The 20,480-nt window shown below is 43.4% G+C and overlaps 1 protein-coding gene across 1 annotated transcript in view; it reads left to right on the top strand.

Annotated features, from left to right (window-relative positions):
- The window catches only part of astn2 (astrotactin 2), a 295,633-nt gene that overhangs the window by 271,574 nt on the left and 3,579 nt on the right, over nucleotides 1-20,480 (top strand). Inside the window, exons 21-22 of the mRNA XM_085463840.1 lie at nucleotides 17,739-17,839; nucleotides 18,885-19,068. Of these exons, the coding sequence (XP_085319966.1) occupies nucleotides 17,739-17,839; nucleotides 18,885-19,068 (285 nt within the window). The remainder of the gene's footprint in view (nucleotides 1-17,738; nucleotides 17,840-18,884; nucleotides 19,069-20,480) is intronic.

Genomic DNA, 20,480 nt, shown 5'->3' with positions numbered 1-20,480 from the left:
CAAAACCAAACAAAAAGAAGCTCCAGTGATCCAAACGAATGTCCAAAACACAAACATACATACTGGAGTCCATGAACAGGGTCCCAAAACATAGTTCAGGAGGCCGGCCCAGAGGCTGACAACTCAGGAGACTACAACAATTCATCTCCGGAGGCAGACCATGCGGAAGGCAGTGGCGGCGATACAGGCGAAGGAAATCTGGAGGGCGACCACGCGGAAGGCGGTGGCGGCTGTGACAGAAGTCCGGAGGCCGACCGTGCGGACGGCAACGGCGGCAACGCAGACGAAGCCAGTCCGGAGGTTGCCCACGACGGTGATGGCATCCGGCTGGTGGCCCAGAAAGTGGCCAGCAATGCTGAGGTACTGGACGTACCTTGGTCGGTGGTGCAACAACCGCAGGGCCAGGCGAGGCAGACGCAGAGGCCAGACCAGGCGACGCTGAAGAAGCGGAGGCCGGACCAGGCGACGCTAAAGCTGATGCGGAGGCTGGACCAGGCGAGGCGGAAGAGGCTGCCGCTGGACCAGGCGACAGCGAAGCTAAAGCTGGACCAGGCGACGCTGCAGAAGGTGGATGAAGCTGCTGGTAGCTGGACGGGCCCCTCGGGCCCCCGAGCTGACGAGGCATGAGGCTGGACGGGCTCCTCGGGCCCCCCAGCTGACGAGGCATGAGGCTGGACGGGCTCCTCTGACCCACTAGCGAAAACAGTCACAGAACCAGCGGGCACCGGGGCACCTGGCACACACAGGGCTGAACCAGCAGGCACGGGGGCCTCTGGCAGGGACAAAACAGAACCAGCAAGCGCGCGGGCCTCTGGCAGGGTTGATGCTGACTGGAGCTGAGCAACACATGGGTTTGGCTCAGGCAGCAACAGTAGGGTGCAGTCCTCAGCTGACTTCTTAGCCTCCAGGGGTCCAGAGTCGACTGCGGGTTGAAACTCAGTCTCTGGGGAGGCCCTGGAGTGCATCACAGTCTCGGAACTGGCCAGCTCTTGAGGAATGTTTACATTATCAAGGTGTTTGTCTCTCTGCCTAAAATAAGTACTACAAGAAGAGTCCAAAATGGGAGGCACAGACACAGCCTCCCGTACAGAGGCAGCCGGTGAAGACGGAGACTGCATTGATGTCTGGGCTAGCGGGGACACCGGAGACACAGCTGGTGGCGACTGAACAGGAGATTGAACTGAGGGTGACTAAAGTAATGGTCCAGATGATGATAGTGGTGGATTTGGCGACTGAGCTACGGGTAGCGGGTACACTGGAGACAGAGCTGAATGCTGCTGGGCAGCTAAGCGAGCTTTGGGCTGGGCAGCTAAGCGAGCTTTGGGCTGGGCAGCTAACTGAGCTTCGGGCTGGGCAGCTAACTGAGCTTCGGGCTGGGCAGCTAACTGAGCTTCAGGCTGGGCAGCTAATGCAATAAACACAGCCCCAGAATAAACAGGAAGGCTCATGAGTGTCTTTTTCACTCACCACAGCCGGCAACTCAGAAGTCTCGGGGCCCGGCTGTGGCGATGGGCGTCGGGAACGTCGCTTCCTTCTCGGAGATAGCTCTGACCGGCCGGGTAATTCCACATGTGGCGGGCCGGGCCGCAGATTCCCCGGCGGGCCGTGCAAAACATTCACTGCCGGGCTGTGTCGGGAAGCGGTAGCAGCTGGAGGGTGAAGGTGAAGTTCATTCAGAATGAAATCCTGTGCGAGTGGGTGAATCAGAATCAGAATCAGAATCAGAATGGGGTTTATTGCCAAATGTTGAGCAGGTTTACAACATTAGGAAATTGCTGCGGTGCTTCAGTGCAAACATAGTGTCATAAATAGCACTTAAATAGACATGGAAAAAAATAAAAGTAGGGATAAGAATTAAAAGTGCTACGTGGAAAGATATGTGCATGAGATATACATGAGATATATACATGAGAATAAGAATTAAGAGTGCTACGTTGAAAGATATATACATGAGTGCAGGTGGTGATCAGTGCCAAACATGGAATGATGCAGTGACACAGCGTAGGGTCATGTGTTAGTGGCGGGTACAGTCATATGGTTATTGTTCATGTGTCCAACAGCAGAGGGGAAGAAACTGTTCTTGTGGCGAGAGGTTCTGGTGCGAATGGACCGGAGCCTCCTGCCTGAGGGGAGCAGGTCAAACAGACTGTGTCCAGGGTGAGAAGGGTCAGCTGAGATCCGAGCTGCACGCCGCAATGTCCTGGAGGTGTACAGGTCCTGCAAAGATGGGAGTCTGCAGCCAATCACCTTCTCAGCAGAGCGCACAACACGCTGCAGTCTCTGTTTGTCCCTGATAGTGGCTCCAGCGTACCACACGGTGATGGAGGAGGTGAGGATGGACTCGATGATTGCAGTGTAGAACTGCATCATCGTCCGTGTTGGCAGGTTGAATTTCTTCAGCTGCCTCAGGAAGTACATCCTCTGCTGGGCTTTCTTGATGACGGAGGTGATGGTGGGCTCCCACTTCAGGTCCTGGGTGATGGTGGTACCCAGGAAGCGGAATGAGTCCACAGAGGTGATGGGGGTGTCAGTCAGGATGATGGGGGGGAGTGGGGCTGTGTGCTTCCTGAAGTCCACAACTTCTGGGCATTCAGCACCAGGTTGTTGTGGCTGCACCAGGACACCAGACGTTCAACCTCCCTCCTGTAGGCAGACTCGTCCCCGTCCGAGATGAGTCCAATAACGGTGGTGTCATCTGCAAACTTGATTAGCTTGACAGACTGGTGGGTGGAGGTGCAGCAGTTGGTGTACAGGGAGAAGAGCAGAGGAGAAAGAACACAGCCCTGAGGGGAGCCGGTGCTGATGGTCCGGGAGTCCGAGACATTCTTTCCCAGCCTCACGTGCTGCTTCCTGTCCGTCAGGAAGTCAGTGATCCACCGGCAGATGGGATCAGGCACATTCATCTGGGAAAGCTTGTCTCGGAGATGGTCTGGAAGGATGGTGTTGAAGGCAGAGCTGAAGTCCACAAACAGGATCCTGGCGTAGGTTCCTGGGGAGTCCAGATGCTGCAGGATGAAGTGTAGGGCCATGTTGATGGCGTCGTCTACAGACCTGTTGGCTCTATATGCAAACTGCAGGGGGTCCAGGAGGGGGGCCGTGAGGGTCCTGAGATGGGAGAGAACTAGGCGCTCAAAAGACTTCATGACCACAGATGTCAGAGCCACGGGTCTGTAGTCATTTAGTCCAGTGATCCTAGGTTTCTTGGGGACAGGGATTATGGTGGAGGACTTGAAGCAGGCAGGCACATGACATGCCTGCAGTGAGGAGTTGAAAATGCCAGAAAACACTGGGGCCAGCTCGTTTGCACAGTGTCTGAGGGTGGCAGGAGACACACCGTCTGGGCCGGGAGCTTTCCGAGCATTCAGGTTCTTAAACTGCTTCCTCACATCTGCTTCATGAATATGAAGAGTTGTGAGCAACCAGTGAATATGAAGTGAGCTGAGCAACCAGGGAAAGTCAGAAATTAGCCGCTGTAGCCGGGCTTCCAAGGCGTGGCGAAATTCCTTCCCCTCATGCTCAATCCACCTCAAAATTGAGTCGATTAATTCCTCCCGAAGCTCCTCGGAAGGTGCAGATGCCACTGGGTCCATGTTTGGTCAGCTTGTACTGTCACGGCTGCCGGGGCGATCCGTGTGGTGTGGGAGGAAAAAGGACCCAAAATGCAGGCAGTGACTGATGATGCGAGTGACGTTTATTTACAAGTGGCGGAGTGGCAAAACAGGCAATGAGAAATGACAAATGACTAAAGAAACCTAAACTGGGAAAACTAAATAACAAACCTGAGAACATACGAAACGGGGTGCGGGACAGAGAGACGCAGAGAGAGGAAACTAAACACCATGGAACACAAACGAGCCAACAACAAGCACAGACCGACACCCACTATATACAGTGGGGCAAAAAAGTATTTAGTCAGCCACCGATTGTGCAAGTTCCCCCACTTAAAATGATGACAGAGGTCAGTAATTTGCACCAGAGGTACACTTCAACTGTGAGAGACAGAATGTGAAAAAAAAATCCATGAATCCACATGGTGGGATTTGTAAAGAATTTATTCGTAAATCAGGGTGGAAAATAAGTATTTGGTCAATAACTCGTTACCTGTATGAATGGCACCTGTTTGAACTCATCATCTGTATAAAAGACACCTGTCCACAGCCTCAAACAGTCAGACTCCAAACTCCGCCATGGCCAAGACCAAAGAGCTTTCGAAGGACACCAGGAAAAGTATTGTAGACCTGCACCAGACTGGGAAGAGTGAATCTACAATAGGCAAGCAGCTTGGTGTGAAAAAATTCAACTGTGTGAGCAATCATCAGAAAATGGAAGACATACAAGACCACTGATAATCTCCCTCGATCTGGGGCTCCACGCAAGATCTCATCCCGTGGGGTCAAAATGATCATGAGAACGGTGAGCAAAGATCCCAGAACCACACAGGGGGACCTGGTGAATGACCTGCAGAGAGCTGGGACCAAAGTAACAAAGGTCACCATCAGTAACACACTACAACGGCAGGGAATCAAATCCCGCAGTGCCAGACGTGTTCCGCTGCTGAAGCCAGTGCATGTCCAGGCCCGTCTGAAGTTTGCCAGAGAGCACATGGATGATACAGCAGAGGATTGGGAGAATGTCATGTGGTCAGATGAAACCAAAGTAGAACTTTTTGGTATAAACTCAACTCGTCGTGTTTGGAGGAAGAAGAATACTGAGTTGCATCCCAAGAACACCATACCTACTGTGAAGCATGGGGGTGGAAACATCATGCTATGGGGTTGTTTTTCTGCCAAGGGGACAGGACGACTGATCCGTGTTAAGGACAGAATGAATGGGGCCATGTATCGTGAGATTTTGAGCCAAAACCTCCTTCCATCAGTGAGAACTCTGAAGATGAAACGAGGCTGGGTCTTCCAACATGACAATGATCCAAAACACACCGCCCGGGCAACAAAGGAGTGGCTCCGTAAGAAGCATTTGAAAATCCTGGAGTGGCCTAGCCAGTCTCCAGACCTCAACCCCATAGAAAATCTGTGGCGGGAGTTGAAAGTCCGTGTTGCTCGGCGACAGCCCCAAAACATCACTGCTCTCGAGAAGATCTGCATGGAGGAATGGGCCAAAATACCAGCTACTGTGTGTGCAAACCTGGTAAAGACCTATAGTAAACGTTTGACCTCTGTTATTGCCAACAAAGGTTATGTTACAAAGTATTGAGTTGTATTTTTGTTATTGACCAAATACTTATTTTCCACCCTGGTTTACGAATAAATTCTTTACAAATCCTACCATGTGGATTCATGGATTTTTTTTTCACATTCTGTCTCTCACAGTTGAAGTGTACCTCTGGTGCAAATTACTGACCTCTGTCATCATTTTAAGTGGGGGAACTTGCACAATCGGTGGCTGACTAAATACTTTTTTGCCCCACTGTATAGGGAGTGCAGAATTATTAGGCAAATGAGTATTTTGTCCACATCATCCTCTTCATGCATGTTGTCTTACTCCAAGCTGTATAGGCTCGAAAGCCTACTACCAATTAAGCATATTAAGTGATGTGCATCTCTGTAATGAGAAGGGGTGTGGTCTAATGACATCAACGCCCTATATCAGGTGTGCATAATTATTAGGCAACTTCCTTTATTTTGGCAAAATGGGTCAAAAGAAGGACTTGACAGGCTCAGAAAAGTCAAAAATAGTGAGATATCTTGCAGAGGGATGCAGCAGTCTCAAAATTGCAAAGCTTCTGAAGCGTGATCATCGAACAATCAAGCGTTTCATTCAAAATAGTCAACAGGGTCGCAAGAAGCGTGTGGAAAAACCAAGGCGCCAAATAACTGCCCATGAACTGAGAAAAGTCAAGCGTGCAGCTGCCAAGATGCCACTTGCCACCAGTTTGGCCATATTTCAGAGCTGCAACATCACTGGAGTGCCCAAAAGCACAAGGTGTGCAATACTCAGAGACATGGCCAAGGTAAGAAAGGCTGAAAGACGACCACCACTGAACAAGACACACAAGCTGAAACGTCAAGACTGGGCCAAGAAATATCTCAAGACTGATTTTTCTAAGGTTTTATGGACTGATGAAATGAGAGTGAGTCTTGATGGGCCAGATGGATGGGCCCGTGGCTGGATTGGTAAAGGGCAGAGAGCTCCAGTCCGACTCAGACGCCAGCAAGGTGGAGGTGGAGTACTGGTTTGGGCTGGTATCATCAAAGATGAGCTTGTGGGGCCTTTTCGGGTTGAGGATGGAGTCAAGCTCAACTCCCAGTCCTACTGCCAGTTTCTGGAAGACACCTTCTTCAAGCAGTGGTACAGGAAGAAGTCTGCATCCTTCAAGAAAAACATGATTTTCATGCAGGACAATGCTCCATCACACGCGTCCAAGTACTCCACAGCGTGGCTGGCAAGAAAGGGTATAAAAGAAGAAAAACTAATGACATGGCCTCCTTGTTCACCTGATCTGAACCCCATTGAGAACCTGTGGTCCATCATCAAATGTGAGATTTACAAGGAGGGAAAACAGTACACCTCTCTGAACAGTGTCTGGGAGGCTGTGGTTGCTGCTGCACGCAATGTTGATGGTGAACAGATCACAACACTGACAGAATCCATGGATGGCAGGTTTTTGAGTGTCCTTGCAAAGAAAGGTGGCTATATTGGTCGCTGATTTGTTTTTGTTTTGTTTTTGAATGTCAGAAATGTATATTTGTGAATGTGGAGATGTTATATTGGTTTCACTGGTAAAAATAAATAATTGAAATGGGTATATATTTGTTTTTTGTTAAGTTGCCTAATAATTATGCACAGTAATAGTCACCTGCACACACAGATATCCCCCTAAAATAGCTAAAAGTAAAAACAAACTAAAAACTACTTCCAGAAACATTCAGCTTTGATATTAATGAGTTTTTTGGGTTCATTGAGAACATGGTTGTTGTTCAATAATAAAATTATTCCTCAAAAATACAACTTGCCTAATACAGGGAGTGCAGAATTATTAGGCAAGTTGTATTTTCCACACGCTTCTTGCGACCCTGTTGACTATTTTGAATGAAACGCTTGATTGTTCGATGATCACGCTTCAGAAGCTTTGCAATTTTGAGACTGCTGCATCCCTCTGCAAGATATCTCACTATTTTTGACTTTTCTGAGCCTGTCAAGTCCTTCTTTTGACCCATTTTGCCAAAGGAAAGGACGTTGCCTAATAATTATGCACACCTGATATAGGGTGTTGATGTCATTAGACCACACCCCTTCTCATTACAGAGATGCACATCACCTAATATGCTTAATTGGTAGTAGGCTTTCGAGCCTATACAGCTTGGAGTAAGACAACATGCATGAAGAAGATGATGTGGACAAAATACTCATTTGCCTAATAATTCTGCACTCCCTGTAATTCTGCACTCCCTGTATACACACACACACAAGGTAATCAGGTAATCACACGCAGGAGGGAAGAACAGCTGATGCTAATACACAAAGACGACTGGAGGATAAAAGCTGAACACAATGACAACACACACAGACCTTCAAAATAAAACAGGAAATCCAGAACACGAACTGGGCACAAGAATACCAAAATCAGAATAACTAGAACAGAGGAAAATAATCATAAAACACAAAACGCTGGGTCAACGACCCAGCACCATGACATGCTCAGCTGTTTCTAATTGCCTCAGACTATTTATGGCAGTGTCTCCAGACAACTAACCTGTTAGACAGATTTTCTAAATTCCTCTGTCCTCCTGTCCATTCTTTTGCCAACCTGAATTCCTGAACCAACCACTGTATTTCAGCTTTTCTTTTATCTTGTTTCTTCTCTGATGGAGTGCCAGCAGCACCTGCACAGACATAACCACCGCTTGCCATTAAACAAAACATTTAAAAACACCTAAACTGCCTGCTGTCTCATGAAAAAAAATACAGGTTAAACATCAACCATGGTTTCTCTCTGTACGTATCAATAAAGAACGTCTTTTGCCTTGTGTTAGGCTCTTTCACAGAAAGTAAAGACTCTATTGATTTTTGATGACATCATTCAGAAAGGTTAAATGTCAAATTGATTATATTAGAGCTCATATGCCTTATTTTAAAATTGTGGTGAACTATGACTCAACTACAATAACACACAGAATATTCTCAAGGCATGTTTTTAACACCTCTTTTTCCCACTAAAAAATCACCTTATCACAATATACAGTTAGGCTTTGATAGTGTAAGTCCCTGCAGCTTTGCTGTTTTTCTGTGTAACCTTGTTCTCTTGATGTCAGATGTGCTCTGAGGTTTTTGCTGAGTCCCAGACCCTAACTTTGCAGAACACTCCAGTTTTGGTTGGTGTTCCTGCTAATTCTCACCCTGAGGCTTTGGTGCCAGTGGTACAAGAGCCTGAGGGTAAGGATTTCTCCTCAGTGTCCCCTTTTGAACAGTGAGCTGTTGTGTATGGATCATCACTGTGCCTTGTGCTTTTACATCAGAGTTCCAAAGATGGCCTTTGGTCATAACTTTGCAAGGTCCCTTGTTCTGTACCTCCTATTGAAAGACTTGGCATGCATTCATCTTTGTGCCCTTTCCTTGTGCTGCAATGATTGCAGGTTTGGCAGAGCTGGCTGCACCCTCCCTGGAAGTATAGGCTTCCAGTATGTGGTGTTCAGGCAACTGCTCATGAGTAGCTGGTTAGAGCTCTAGGCATTTCTCAGAGGTACGTCTCTGTAGGCCAACAATGCATGATAACGGTCTCTGAGTTTTTTAAGCAGATTTGAACAGTTTGAATAGCATGCACTGCCTCAGTGTTACTTTGAGGGTATTTAGGGCTGCTGATTACATTTTCAAAGCTATAGTTAACTGCAAACTCTTTCATTTCATGTCCTGAGGACTGTGATATTTTGTCGTTTGGAAGTATCTTACGGATGCTGTGTTAAGGAAATATCAATGTCAAGTAAAGGACTACATCTCTGAATCTTGGTGGGCTGATCTGAATGTAGAAGAAATAGTAAAATAAAAAAAGCTATTTTCCCTTAGAGTGAATAGATCCCAGCTAGTTTTTGCCATGAACTGTCTAGAAATTTGATCGGTGTTAGAGGTTCTTTTACATTTGCCCTTTCTTTGATGCATGTGCTGTATTTGAGAACTAACTCACCTATCTTACTGCTTAGTCTGTGACACCACACTGTCTGACCATCACATTCTCTGCATTTTTACCAAAGATTGTTGAGAAGGCCATAGTAAAAAGGTTTTCATGCACACCTAGACCTGCCCTCTTAGTCCAGTAGTCTTGTACCAATCCCTCCAACTGGTTCCTGTCTGGCCAAAGCCTCAACACAGAATTTTACGATTTGTAAACAAACAAGTTTCACACACAACTGGTATCTATCACTTATTAGAAGATTATCCAGCACAGACTTGACATATATTTTAGTATCTTTCATCAGTAGAGATATGGTGGCCATATCTCTCTATCTTTTGTATCATCACCACCAGTGTTGGTCAAGTTACTTGAAAAAAGTAATCAGTAACTAATTACTGATTACTTCCCCCCCCCAAAGGTAATCCCGTTACTTTACTGATTACTTATTTTCAAAAGTAATTAATTACTTAGTTACTTAGTTACTTTTTAAAAACACGATTTACAACCTGAAGAGGTGATAAAGTGATAGATCTTTCAGCCCAATTCTACTTTTTCTACATAATCCATCATACAAAATGTAATCAAATGGAAAAGTCTCTTTTAAAAACTTGTTTTATTAGTTTTAATCTTTTAACTTTATGCATCAAGCAAAAATTTAATTATATGCAACATTCGCTGACTGGAAGAAATTTGTTTAATATTTAAACCTATTTTCTGCACATTCCAGCACATAAAATAATTTTTTTGTGTGTGTTTACACTCACTCTTTCAAATAGATGCAAGTAAAACACAGCAGAAATAAATAAAGTCAAAGACTCAGCGGTCCTGTTGCTCTATTTTCACCTGTAAAGCAGGAGTCGGGTAGGCGGAGGTTTACCCTGGTGCAGGTGTGCCGCAGCGGTCAGCGGAAGAAGCCGCGAGTTTCTCTGTGAGTTTCCCATTACTTCGTAGTGCACTTGGTGTTTTCTTGGAAGTTTAGGGGTTTTTTTTCGCTGTTAAAAAGAAGTTTTCTTCCCACGCACAACGGACACTAATTTTTTTGTCACTTTTTAATCAAACTTAAAATAAGGTCAGTACTTCCACGCTTTAAACGCTGCACGCTCATACTCTCTCCCGCACTCGATATATGATCCATTGTTGATCTGTACACAGCTGTTTTCACGAATGTCGCACTTGCTTACGTCACTTTCATGAGACATTCCCGCAAAAAATCACGGTTTTAGTAACGCAGTAACGCGGCGTTCCTACAGGAAAGTAACGGTAATCTAATTACCGTTTTTGCAATAGTAATCCCTTACTTTACTCGTTACTTGAAAAAGTAATCGGATTATAGTAACGTGTTACTGCCCATCTCTGATCACCACACACAGACCATAAGATGAGTTTTTTGTTGCTCCTGGGGCAAGAAACAGTTCCTGCTTCGGGCTGTAAAATCCTTGGTACTCCTTATGACCCCATCACCATGGATTCTTCTTGGACACAAAGTTTCTTAGTTGTTTATCTTTTTTCAGTCACATTTGGTATGAACTTCCCTAACCGGTTCACAAAGCTCCATTGTTCACAATAGGATATTGTCCACATGGCACTATAAAGATTACAATTGACTACAGTTAATTTTGCTCCACCAGGACAATTTCTGGGTTTTTCTAGGTCCAGCTATCTGTATTTGACTCGTGCTTGCTAACACTTGCTTAGGAACAGCTGTAACACAAACCCCAGTATGTATTTTGAAGGCCACTTCACTGTCCTATATGTTAATATCTGCCACCCATGGTACCTTGTGATTTTCCTAACAACAGTTCACCCAAGTTCTCTTCAACTTTTTTAATTTTCGTGGTGAAACTACATACTTTCCCATAATGTCCTTGTTTACCACAGTTGTTGCATTCTGCATTCTTAGCAGGGCACTGCCATGCTGGGTGGCAGGGTGATTTCCCACATTTAGGACATGCTTTATGTTCCCATCTGCTCTGCACTGTTTTCTTGGTGTTTGGATAGCTCCATGTCAGCTCCTTGGCATTGTTTTTATGCGGTTTCCCACTCTTGAAGTGCACCACATCCATCGTTGCCTGGCTAGCACTCGTGTCACCTCTCAAACCAGTCTGTTTCTTCTTTATTGTCTGTGACTGTCTGGCTACTGTGATAGCTTTTGCAAAGGTGAGTTCTTATTAGGCTGCATCCTCCCTAACAGTGATGAAATGCCTCAACTAATTTTTCTCTCAAAGGTTTGTTGTGCAAAGCCCTACTCAAAGCTCCATTTTGATAACAGTGTCCTCTTTTTCAGTAGGCTTCTGTAGTCTCTATATGAACTTGTTCATATAGCAATTTTGTCTTTGGAACAAAGTACTTATTGAAGCCTTTTTATAGTGCTGGAGGCACTGGTCACTCATTAAATACAGACCTCATTGCTTGTTTTCTATGCAGTATTTACTTGGTGAGCTTTGGAGGAATTGTTCAGATCACTTACAGGTCTGAAATGTGCTAGCCTAACTGTGTGGGCACAAGGCTCAGTAGCTAGTCTCATGCTCTTTAAGAAACAGTAACTATTACTTTCAGTTCATAGTTACATGTTTTAATGTAACAGGATGAACAGTGCAATATTTCTTATCCCCAAATTACGTTTTGTTATGACATTGTTATATATTTAAAAAATAAATAATAATAATAATAATTTCAAATATAACTCATCTGTCACAGTATTGCATGACTCAACAGCATAGTGCAAGCCTTAGCAAGTGTGTCCAACCATGCAGTGACTGCTCACAGCTTGCTACTGGTTTACAAAGGTAACATACACAGAACTAAATCACAACACACTAAATCACAATGACAGCATTCTAAAAAAAATGCCAACTATTTTCCATTTTTGTCTATCCTTCTTTTTGGTTTCTCCCTTATTGATTTTGGGCTACCAATCAGTAGGAAAATGCCAAATTTGTGGTTATGATAACTTAATAGTCATGGCTATCAAGAGTAAAGAGCTGCATGAGAACCTCAAACCAGTGACATGCTTCAAAGCAAGCAGCAGCAAACAACATACATTTGTTTCAGTTTTGTTTTGCCAACACATGACAAATGTTAAATCAGAAGTGGGTGTGCACCCTAACATGTAATATTCTTTCACACAGAAATGGCTTTTTTGTCAAAATGGGCTGATGCATTTCAGATTTAAAATGTGTGTGGATGGTAGAGACTAGCTCACCCAACAAAATGATCACTTTGAGGGTGTGAGATGTCATTCACTGTATTCCTGACGTTCCAGTTTCCAGAAATATCCAGTATTTAAAAGTGAATGACTTTTAATGGGGTGTTGTCATTATTACTTTGGACTGTGGAGTCTTTGTGATCTGCAAATGAGCTCATTCAGAGCTGAGCTAATTTTTCTAATTTACATTAAAAGGCAGGCAGTTTTATTTAGGGCTGGTACACCAGTCTAATGCCACTCAGGCTGGAGGATTTCAAAGTAATGAGATATTGTAAGCTGACACAAATTCTTCAGGCAATAAAAAACAATTCTTTGGCTTTGATTGATTTATGGACAGGGTCATCTGATGTGTGTCCAAATGTTGATGTAATGGAAAAGGCTTTCCCTACTGCCCTAGCTTCTTTCGGCGTGCCAAAAATACTGCCCTAATTGATCCTCTCTCACTATCACTTTCCCTCACTCCTTCTCCCTTGCGCTGTGTCTGAGCTTTCGGTCTTGTCATCTCTTGTTCACCCATCTCTCCACTGTCTCATTAAATTAGAGGACAATAGTTACTTTAATGGCAACATTGTTAATTTACTCAAACATTAATCTGCCATTTGTCCAGTTCATTGTGTGCTGAGCTTTCAAAACTATGGCACATGGACAAAACCAAGCCCCTTCCAAAGAAGCCATGTGCAGCCAGACAAGATTGGAATAGATGTGACAGACACTGAATTAGAGATGGGGGATAAACAGTGATGAGCTATATGCAAGCAATGTGGAGAGAAAAGCAAAGAGACAAAGGAAAGTGCCTCTTAGGGTAAGGTGGAGATAGTCTTGGTGGTTTTACATATCTTGCCAGTTCTCTTACTTGATGATTTGACATTTTTGTGGCAGGCCAGACGGTGGCCATTTGCTTCTTTCTCCTATGTGAACTTTATTATCACTTAGTGCCATTTTGGGGTTCGGACACTATACCCATAGTTCTGCTTCTACTATTGTATGAATGAGACCCATTAAGAAGTTAAATACCCCCGTGTAATGTTGTTGTGCAAGACGATCTTAATGTCTTTTTTTAAATTTCGTAAACATTTTCTTTAAAATCTGTCTGTAATCATTAATGCATGTGATTCTTCTCCACAGCTGAGCCACTGAGAGGCTTAATCTTTTGACTTAAATGGGTTTTTAAATGTACATAAGAATCTCGCAATTGCTGTGAAATTGTGCAGGGTGAAAAATTAGCATTGATCCAACCGTTTAAGCAATTTAAAAAAGGAAAAAGATGAAACTTGTAATATCAGATCTTTATTCCCAACACGCTTACCAAACTGCATTTTGCTTTGTCATTCTCCCCTATGTTACTATAGCCATCTGCACGGTATGCGACCACATAATTTCAACTATGTGACTGTTACATGCTGGCATTGTTTTGCTGGGCAGAGGAGCCAGTGAGGTCCGTGTGTCTTTAGTGAGGTTCTTGGGGAATACCACATCCACCCTGCTGAATAACAACACCAGACAAACTATGTGAGCAATGTCCAAACAGGTCATGTTACAAACAAAACAGTCATTTGACAGCAAGGGAACAAATCTCAAAACACAGTGCATGAAACAAATCCAAATGGCCTTAGGAAAAATGCAACTTTTATTAAATTAGTAATAGTTTAATTTAATTCTTTATTTTTCATGTGTGTCAAAATGTTTTTAACATTTGAGTTCAATTTAGTCATTCATTTTGTTTCTGTTATGTGGTTTCCCTTTTTGCCATTCTGTTGTCTCTACAGTGGTAACTGTGAAAGTACTTCTGAAAGCATAAAGTTAATATTATAAGTACTTTTAAATATTTCTCAGTACTTTATTCACTTTCTTAAAAATTTTCCCACTGGCAAAGAAAACAATGTTTAAAAATATTATGCTTTTAATTGCTTTTGATTCCTTTCTTTGAAAAATCAATCTGACACATAACTGGATATTATTTATTATTCCCTCTAATAGAGGGAGAACTTTGTCCATAATATGTGATCACAGTAAACACCAACATTATTTACCCTGCACAAGCGCATTTCTTTTACTGTTATTGTGTTTAGACTTTCGCTCTGATTGAATTTGGAGTGTGCAATGCTGGAATTGCTCTGTGCATGAAACAATGCCCAAAACCTCAATAAACTCAAACAATGTTGTAAAGAAGACTAGGTCAAAGGTCCTCAACAACAGTGTGAGAGACTCATAAAATCATGCAGAAAATAATTTCTTAACATTATTGCTGCTAACAGTAATGACAGTAGTGCTGAAGATGGTTTTGCAAGCTTCTTTATAATGGGGTGTCATTTTAACAGGACAGTATTTTTGTCAGTGATTCCTTGATGTGTGTTATCCTCCCAGGTTTTGTCTTCTGCTTTTGATTGATTCCTGTGAGATTTGCATTGCTGGAGTTTATTTATTTATTTTTACTGTAAGTTCTGTCCAATTCCTGCATCAGAGTCTGCCTATGGTGCAAGCCCATTACTGATTCTAGCCATGAATGCCTCAGAAGGATCTGATTCACTCCAGGGTTTGACTTAGAATAAGTGTAGCAGCTAATCAGCCCAAGCTACTGTTGACAGGCCAGTGGACATTGCATTTAGAATGCACTTACCTATTCATGATCCAAAAATCTAGAATGAAAAATGTGTTAGAGACCCTCTTGCCCGGTAAACTGTTCTCCCCTTGTTTTTTACCAAATCCTTTCTCTTATACCACAGAATGAGCAATAACAGTACTGAATTACCTGACTGGTAGGACACAAGAGTGGGCAAGGCATTCATTTAAAGATTACTCTCTAGCAAGTTTTTATTATGGAACCCACGGGAGAGAAAAAGCTCCTTTTCTCTTTCTCATCCATCAAGTTAAAGCAGAATGGCAGATTTTGTCTTCCAGTTCTGTACTTTGGTTCAAAGTGGCTTGACTGGTGTCTCTCTTGCTGATGCCTTTTTGTGCATTTTAGCCAAGCAAATCTAAAGTGCGAAGATGTCAAAAAGTGTCTCCCAGATGAGTTTGCACCTTTATATTTTCTACTGACTTAAATTCCCTAGTTTCCATGGATATCAGTCTGGACAATCTGGTGTTAATTACACATAAAGAGCACTCCCTGAAGCCAGTGAATTCCTTTAGCCCAAGATCCATCCTTCCATTTTCTACCACGTGTCACGGGCCAGGTCAAAGGAGGAGAAATCTAATCAGAGAAGTCCAGACTTCCCTCCCATCGGACACCTCCTGTAGGGTCATCCAGGGCAACACCAATGCATTCCCAGGTCTCTCAGCTGACCTGGGATCCTGAACAGTCTCTCCTACTGGGAGGACAGCCTTGTGCTCTTCTGGGAGGACAACCTTGCTTCGAGGCCAATTGAAAGTCTTGTTCCATGGCCTCACTGAACTCCTCCCACACCTTGCAAAATGCTCTGCTTTAACTACTGGCAGAGCCTCATTCCTCTGGGCCTCCCAGAACCAGTCAGCTGCCCCTGGAGTCCCACAAGCTAACCAAACCTGAGAGGACCCTTTTCTCATCTTGATAGCTCCCTTCTGTGTCCATCATTGGGTCCTGGGATTACCACTACAAATGCTCTAACCACCTTGCAACCATACCTCCTCAAAAATTAAGGTGCCAAACATGGGTCATTTGGACTCAATGTCGTTTAGCCTCCATCGAGGCACCAGGTGAGGTTATGTTTTGCCAGTATTTCTCAACTTGGCACGCTAGCTCAGATATCTTCCCCACAAGAGAGATGATGTTTCATTTCCCAAGAGTCAGCCCCAGCAGTTGGGCCTCAACCGCAAAAGCCTCCTGTGGGTGTTGAGCCACAAGGTGGCTCCAGGGCGCACCCCTGGTACCCCTGTCTCAGACAAGGTAAAGTGGTCCCTTGATTCCTTGGTCTTGCATAGGGATCATGTGGATAGTTCATTGTCTGCCCTTCAGGGCCAATTTTCCTCAGGGAGACCTTACCAGGGCAAAAACCCCTGACATCATAGTCTCTGGGATCTCTGGGATAACACAAATAATAACACCACAATAACGTGGCGTTTCACAGAGTGTTATTGGTCTGCACCATTAGACTGATAATACACCCATGTTCATCCAGTTTGAGCTGGTTACCCAGGAGGTTGAGAGTTAGGTGAGGTAAGTACTGGAAGATGTTAAAGTTCCAGGAAGCTGCGCCTTTGAGTAATTCTTTATTCCTCGGCCACTTAAGTTATTCACTGACATCAACAGACATTAATACTCACACGTCACATGGTGACAGGCTAGAAATGAGAGGGGATGTGAGAGATTTTATTGCTTTCTGTTCAGCCTGCTCAAAAACTAAACCTTGTAATCATCATCCTGTAGGCTCGCTCTATGTCCTTCCCTCCTATTCCTTTGTGGATGTGGTTCCACATTTCTGGTGACTTTGTAGCTGTTATTCCAAACTCAGAAGGTAACACAACTATTTTCTCTGTCAACAATTTCATCGTATTGCTCAACCTACTCTCTGCCAAAAAGGTTTCTCACAGGTCTCTCACCTTTCCAGTGTTTTCACAGTTACAAGCCTTTGCTCTTTCCATAACTGAAAGAGGTGTTAGTTCCTTAAGCTTAGCCACTTATTTGCAGGTGCTACCTTGCGTGGAGGAAGGTTTGAACAGCCTTGCTCCTGTCATTAGATGGGCCTGAAAGTCTGGATGTCCACCAAAGATCTGCCTGTACAGGTTGAATTTATGCATATTCGCTGCCCTTTTGCAGCCCTTTCCCAACTTCCCCAAGGTGGTCAGCTTTGTTGCTGTTTTTCCTCCTCTCAACATGCTTCAGCCAGGTCAATGTATGTAGTCAAGCAGCTCCTGGTGCAGAAGGAAGAGAAGGTTGTTGATATCTGGTCAATTGGGTGGGGTATGGTTCAGGTGCCTCTTAATAAGAAAGGGTACTCTGATGACCCACAGGAGCCCTGCATTTCCTGCTTTATTATAAAAAAAATACTCACCTTCTTTTATTGTTGTTAGTTCTGCTTCCTTTCTTAATTTCTGTTTTCCCATCAGTCGGCCACACCTGTGTCCATCAGTCAATTGCTAAACAGGTAGTTTATTGAATCTCTCAACTGCCAACAACCTCCTGAAACCACATGCCAACTGGACAGAGAATTTAGACTTTTTTTTTTCCTTTAGGGTAAATTGTAGCTGACAATGAATTGCAATACTTTTTAAAGAGCATTTCTTCCCTTGTGTGCATGCTTTCTCACTCTCTGAAAGTAACACCACAAATTACAATGTATTTTCTTTGGTGACAGGACATACATATGGCTTTAAATCAATATTGAGTACCTTTTGCTCACTTGTACCTTACCTGTTTCCCTTGTACCTTATTTTACCTTATAAATGATGTGCTTACTGGTGCTATTTTTTTGTTGTTGTTGTTACTTTCAGGTTTACTCTCTATGCAGTGGATAGCCGAGGTAGTTACTCTGAATCAAGCTTTGTCTCAGTACGGACATCTTGTCCAGTGGTGGATGACACGCGAGCAGAAGGTACTCTCACCCATCATTTTTTGGGACTCTGCTTTATTGTACTCATCTTTATTTAATATTGCTTTTTTCCTTGCATCGCTTTCATGTAATCACAGTTTACCTGAATGGCTACTTATCCACTACTTTGTCTACTGTGCTCTTACCTATGCAATGTGCACATGCAAGATTGCACACTATGGTTAGCAAAATGTAAAGGCACACTCTACCAATTTGTAATGTCAATTTAATTTTTTAATTATAGCAGACAGAATTTGTCAAACAAAGTACTCAAGAATCCAAAATATGGGAAGGAGAGTGCTTTAGGAGGTACGGCCAGATTTACTCGGTGGGACAAATTAGAGTGAGGCTGTAATCACAAAAAAATGCACCAATGGGGGTGGAAAGTTCTGTGGGTGGGCAGCTGCTACTAAAAATGCACAAATTCATGAACACTATCCCGCATGTTCATTTCAGTAATGACTAGCACAGTCTCCTAAGAGTAGCATAAACAAGTACATCCAACAAGTGAGCAAGTAATCGACTGCCAAAATAATTCAGATTAAGGAGAGGCATCTGAAAGGCAATCGTGTATGTGCTGATATAAGAGCAAATGCTTCTGTTAGATATTGCAAGGGACTGAGTGGCGTTTTGGAGGTCAGGTAAATGTAATAGCCCAAGTGGAGCTCAGAATTTATCTAAAGACAGAGTGCTTATATTACAAACAACTCCACTGAATAACACCTCAAATGCTATGTAACATGTCTTCCACAAGTTTTGAGTCTGAATGGAGAATTCCTACCGATAAATGTGTAATATGGATGAAGTAGATAACGTACCTTTCAAAAAAATGCACAGCAGTTTTTTTGGTTTGTTTTTTTCTTTTTTCTTTTGTTTAGTTTTATTTTCATGGCCGATAATCAATCTGACCCCTGTTGTTTAAAATTCTGTATGTTTTCTGCATGTATTTTTACATATTCCCTTAAAATTTTAATCTCTTATTTACTTTCCTCACTTCTTCCCTCTCTGTTTTTCAGTCTCTAATTCATTCATCTATTCTTCCCGACAGAAACTGCAGACAAGGTGTACAACTTGTATAATGGCTACACCAGCGGCAAAGAGCAGCAGATGGCCTACAATTTGCTGATGGAGATTCCTCCTCCACTGCTCTACAGAGTCCAGCATCACTACAATTCTCATTATGAAAAATTCGGAGACTTTGTCTGGCGTAGCGAGGATGAGCTAGGCCCCAGGTGAGAATATTTGAATGTGAAACCAGAGCTTTTAACTGTGCAGACTTGAAAGATATTTCACATATTGTCATTTTTTAATAACTATCTGAGGATTTTTAGGTGTAACAGATGTTTTATTGTCTTGAAAAATAATCCTCATTATTTTTCCAGTCTGTCAGTAACCTCACCCCTCACACACACTCAATCAGGAGCACCATTGCACAACATGCACACACACATAGGCTCCCAAACTGCTTCTACTGGAAAGCCAGTGGGCAAGGTCATCATAAAACCTTTGGGGTTACAGTTGCTCCTTACATCACCATGGTGATGCCAAAACAGCGTTTGACAGCCAAGCCAAACACTAAACGTGATATTCAGCTAAGACCCTGCTCAACCTCCAGCACCGTTTCCTCTTTTTCTCATAAAAAGCTCATCTGTGTCTGCACTGTACTGCACCGACATCCTGTCACCCATGACCCCGTTTAAAGGGTCACCCCTACTGATAGTTAGAACAGACAGCGCGACTGTATGGTGAAATGAAAACAGAAGCGTATAAACCAACAAAACAGAAAAAGAGGAAGTATAAACAAAATGTTTAAAATACGTAAAACAAAACATTGATATATGTAAGTCTGAGAAGGCAGTTGGCCCGGCACTGATTTTAGCAACATGTGATCTTAAGTTACAGCACATTGTTTTGGTTAATCCACCCCCACTGTCTGAAAGTACTCCTTTCAAGCCATAAATAATATAATAATTAAGGAATAACTTTGGTCTGATTATGCTTCTTTCTGATTGGTGAAGGGGGGTGGGAGGCACAGGTCAGCCACTGGGACTTAGAATAGGCATTGGAGTAGTTGGATAGTGTGTTTGTCTATGCGTGTTTGTGTGTGGGCAGCTGCGAGGGGGTGGAGGGCTGGAGTGAGTGGAGATTATTTACTGCCTGAAGTTGGCAGGGTTGAGCCTCGTTGTGGTAATTTACAAGCAGACTCTATTGGTGGTTCCTTTTAAAAGGTAACAGCATGGCCAAGTGAAACATAAGCACAGTCAGCACTACTCCAGTAGCTGAGAATCCCAGGGCCCCCCCACATGTCCACCATTGTTACAGCACCTCATGCAATGGTTGTATTTGTACATTGTGTGCATGGTTAATGCTTTCTTTTACTCTTACTCTGAATGCAAACATCTTATAATGTTATGTAGTGTCCTCGGCTGGAATGCCCTGAAACTGCATTCTTAATCAGTGCTTAACAGTCTTTTAATGAAATTTATAAATGCAAGGCCAAATCTTAACCGAGGAGTTGCCATAGACGCAACTTAAAATGCATGTTTTTTCTTCTTTCTGTTTTTGATCTCTTTGTTTTGTTTCATAATTGAATGAATTTAGTTTCTCTTTTTCAACCTTTTTCATTTTCTGTTGTTTTGGTTTT

The sequence above is a fragment of the Copadichromis virginalis genome, linkage group LG7, assembly GCF_057382275.1.
Source record: "Copadichromis virginalis isolate Kocher_CV1m ecotype Utaka linkage group LG7, C_Virginalis_male_GT1.1, whole genome shotgun sequence".
Taxonomy (NCBI): Eukaryota; Metazoa; Chordata; class Actinopteri; order Cichliformes; family Cichlidae; genus Copadichromis; species Copadichromis virginalis.
The sequence above is the reverse complement of the archived record's forward strand: the minus strand, read 5'-3'. Positions and strand labels throughout refer to the sequence as shown.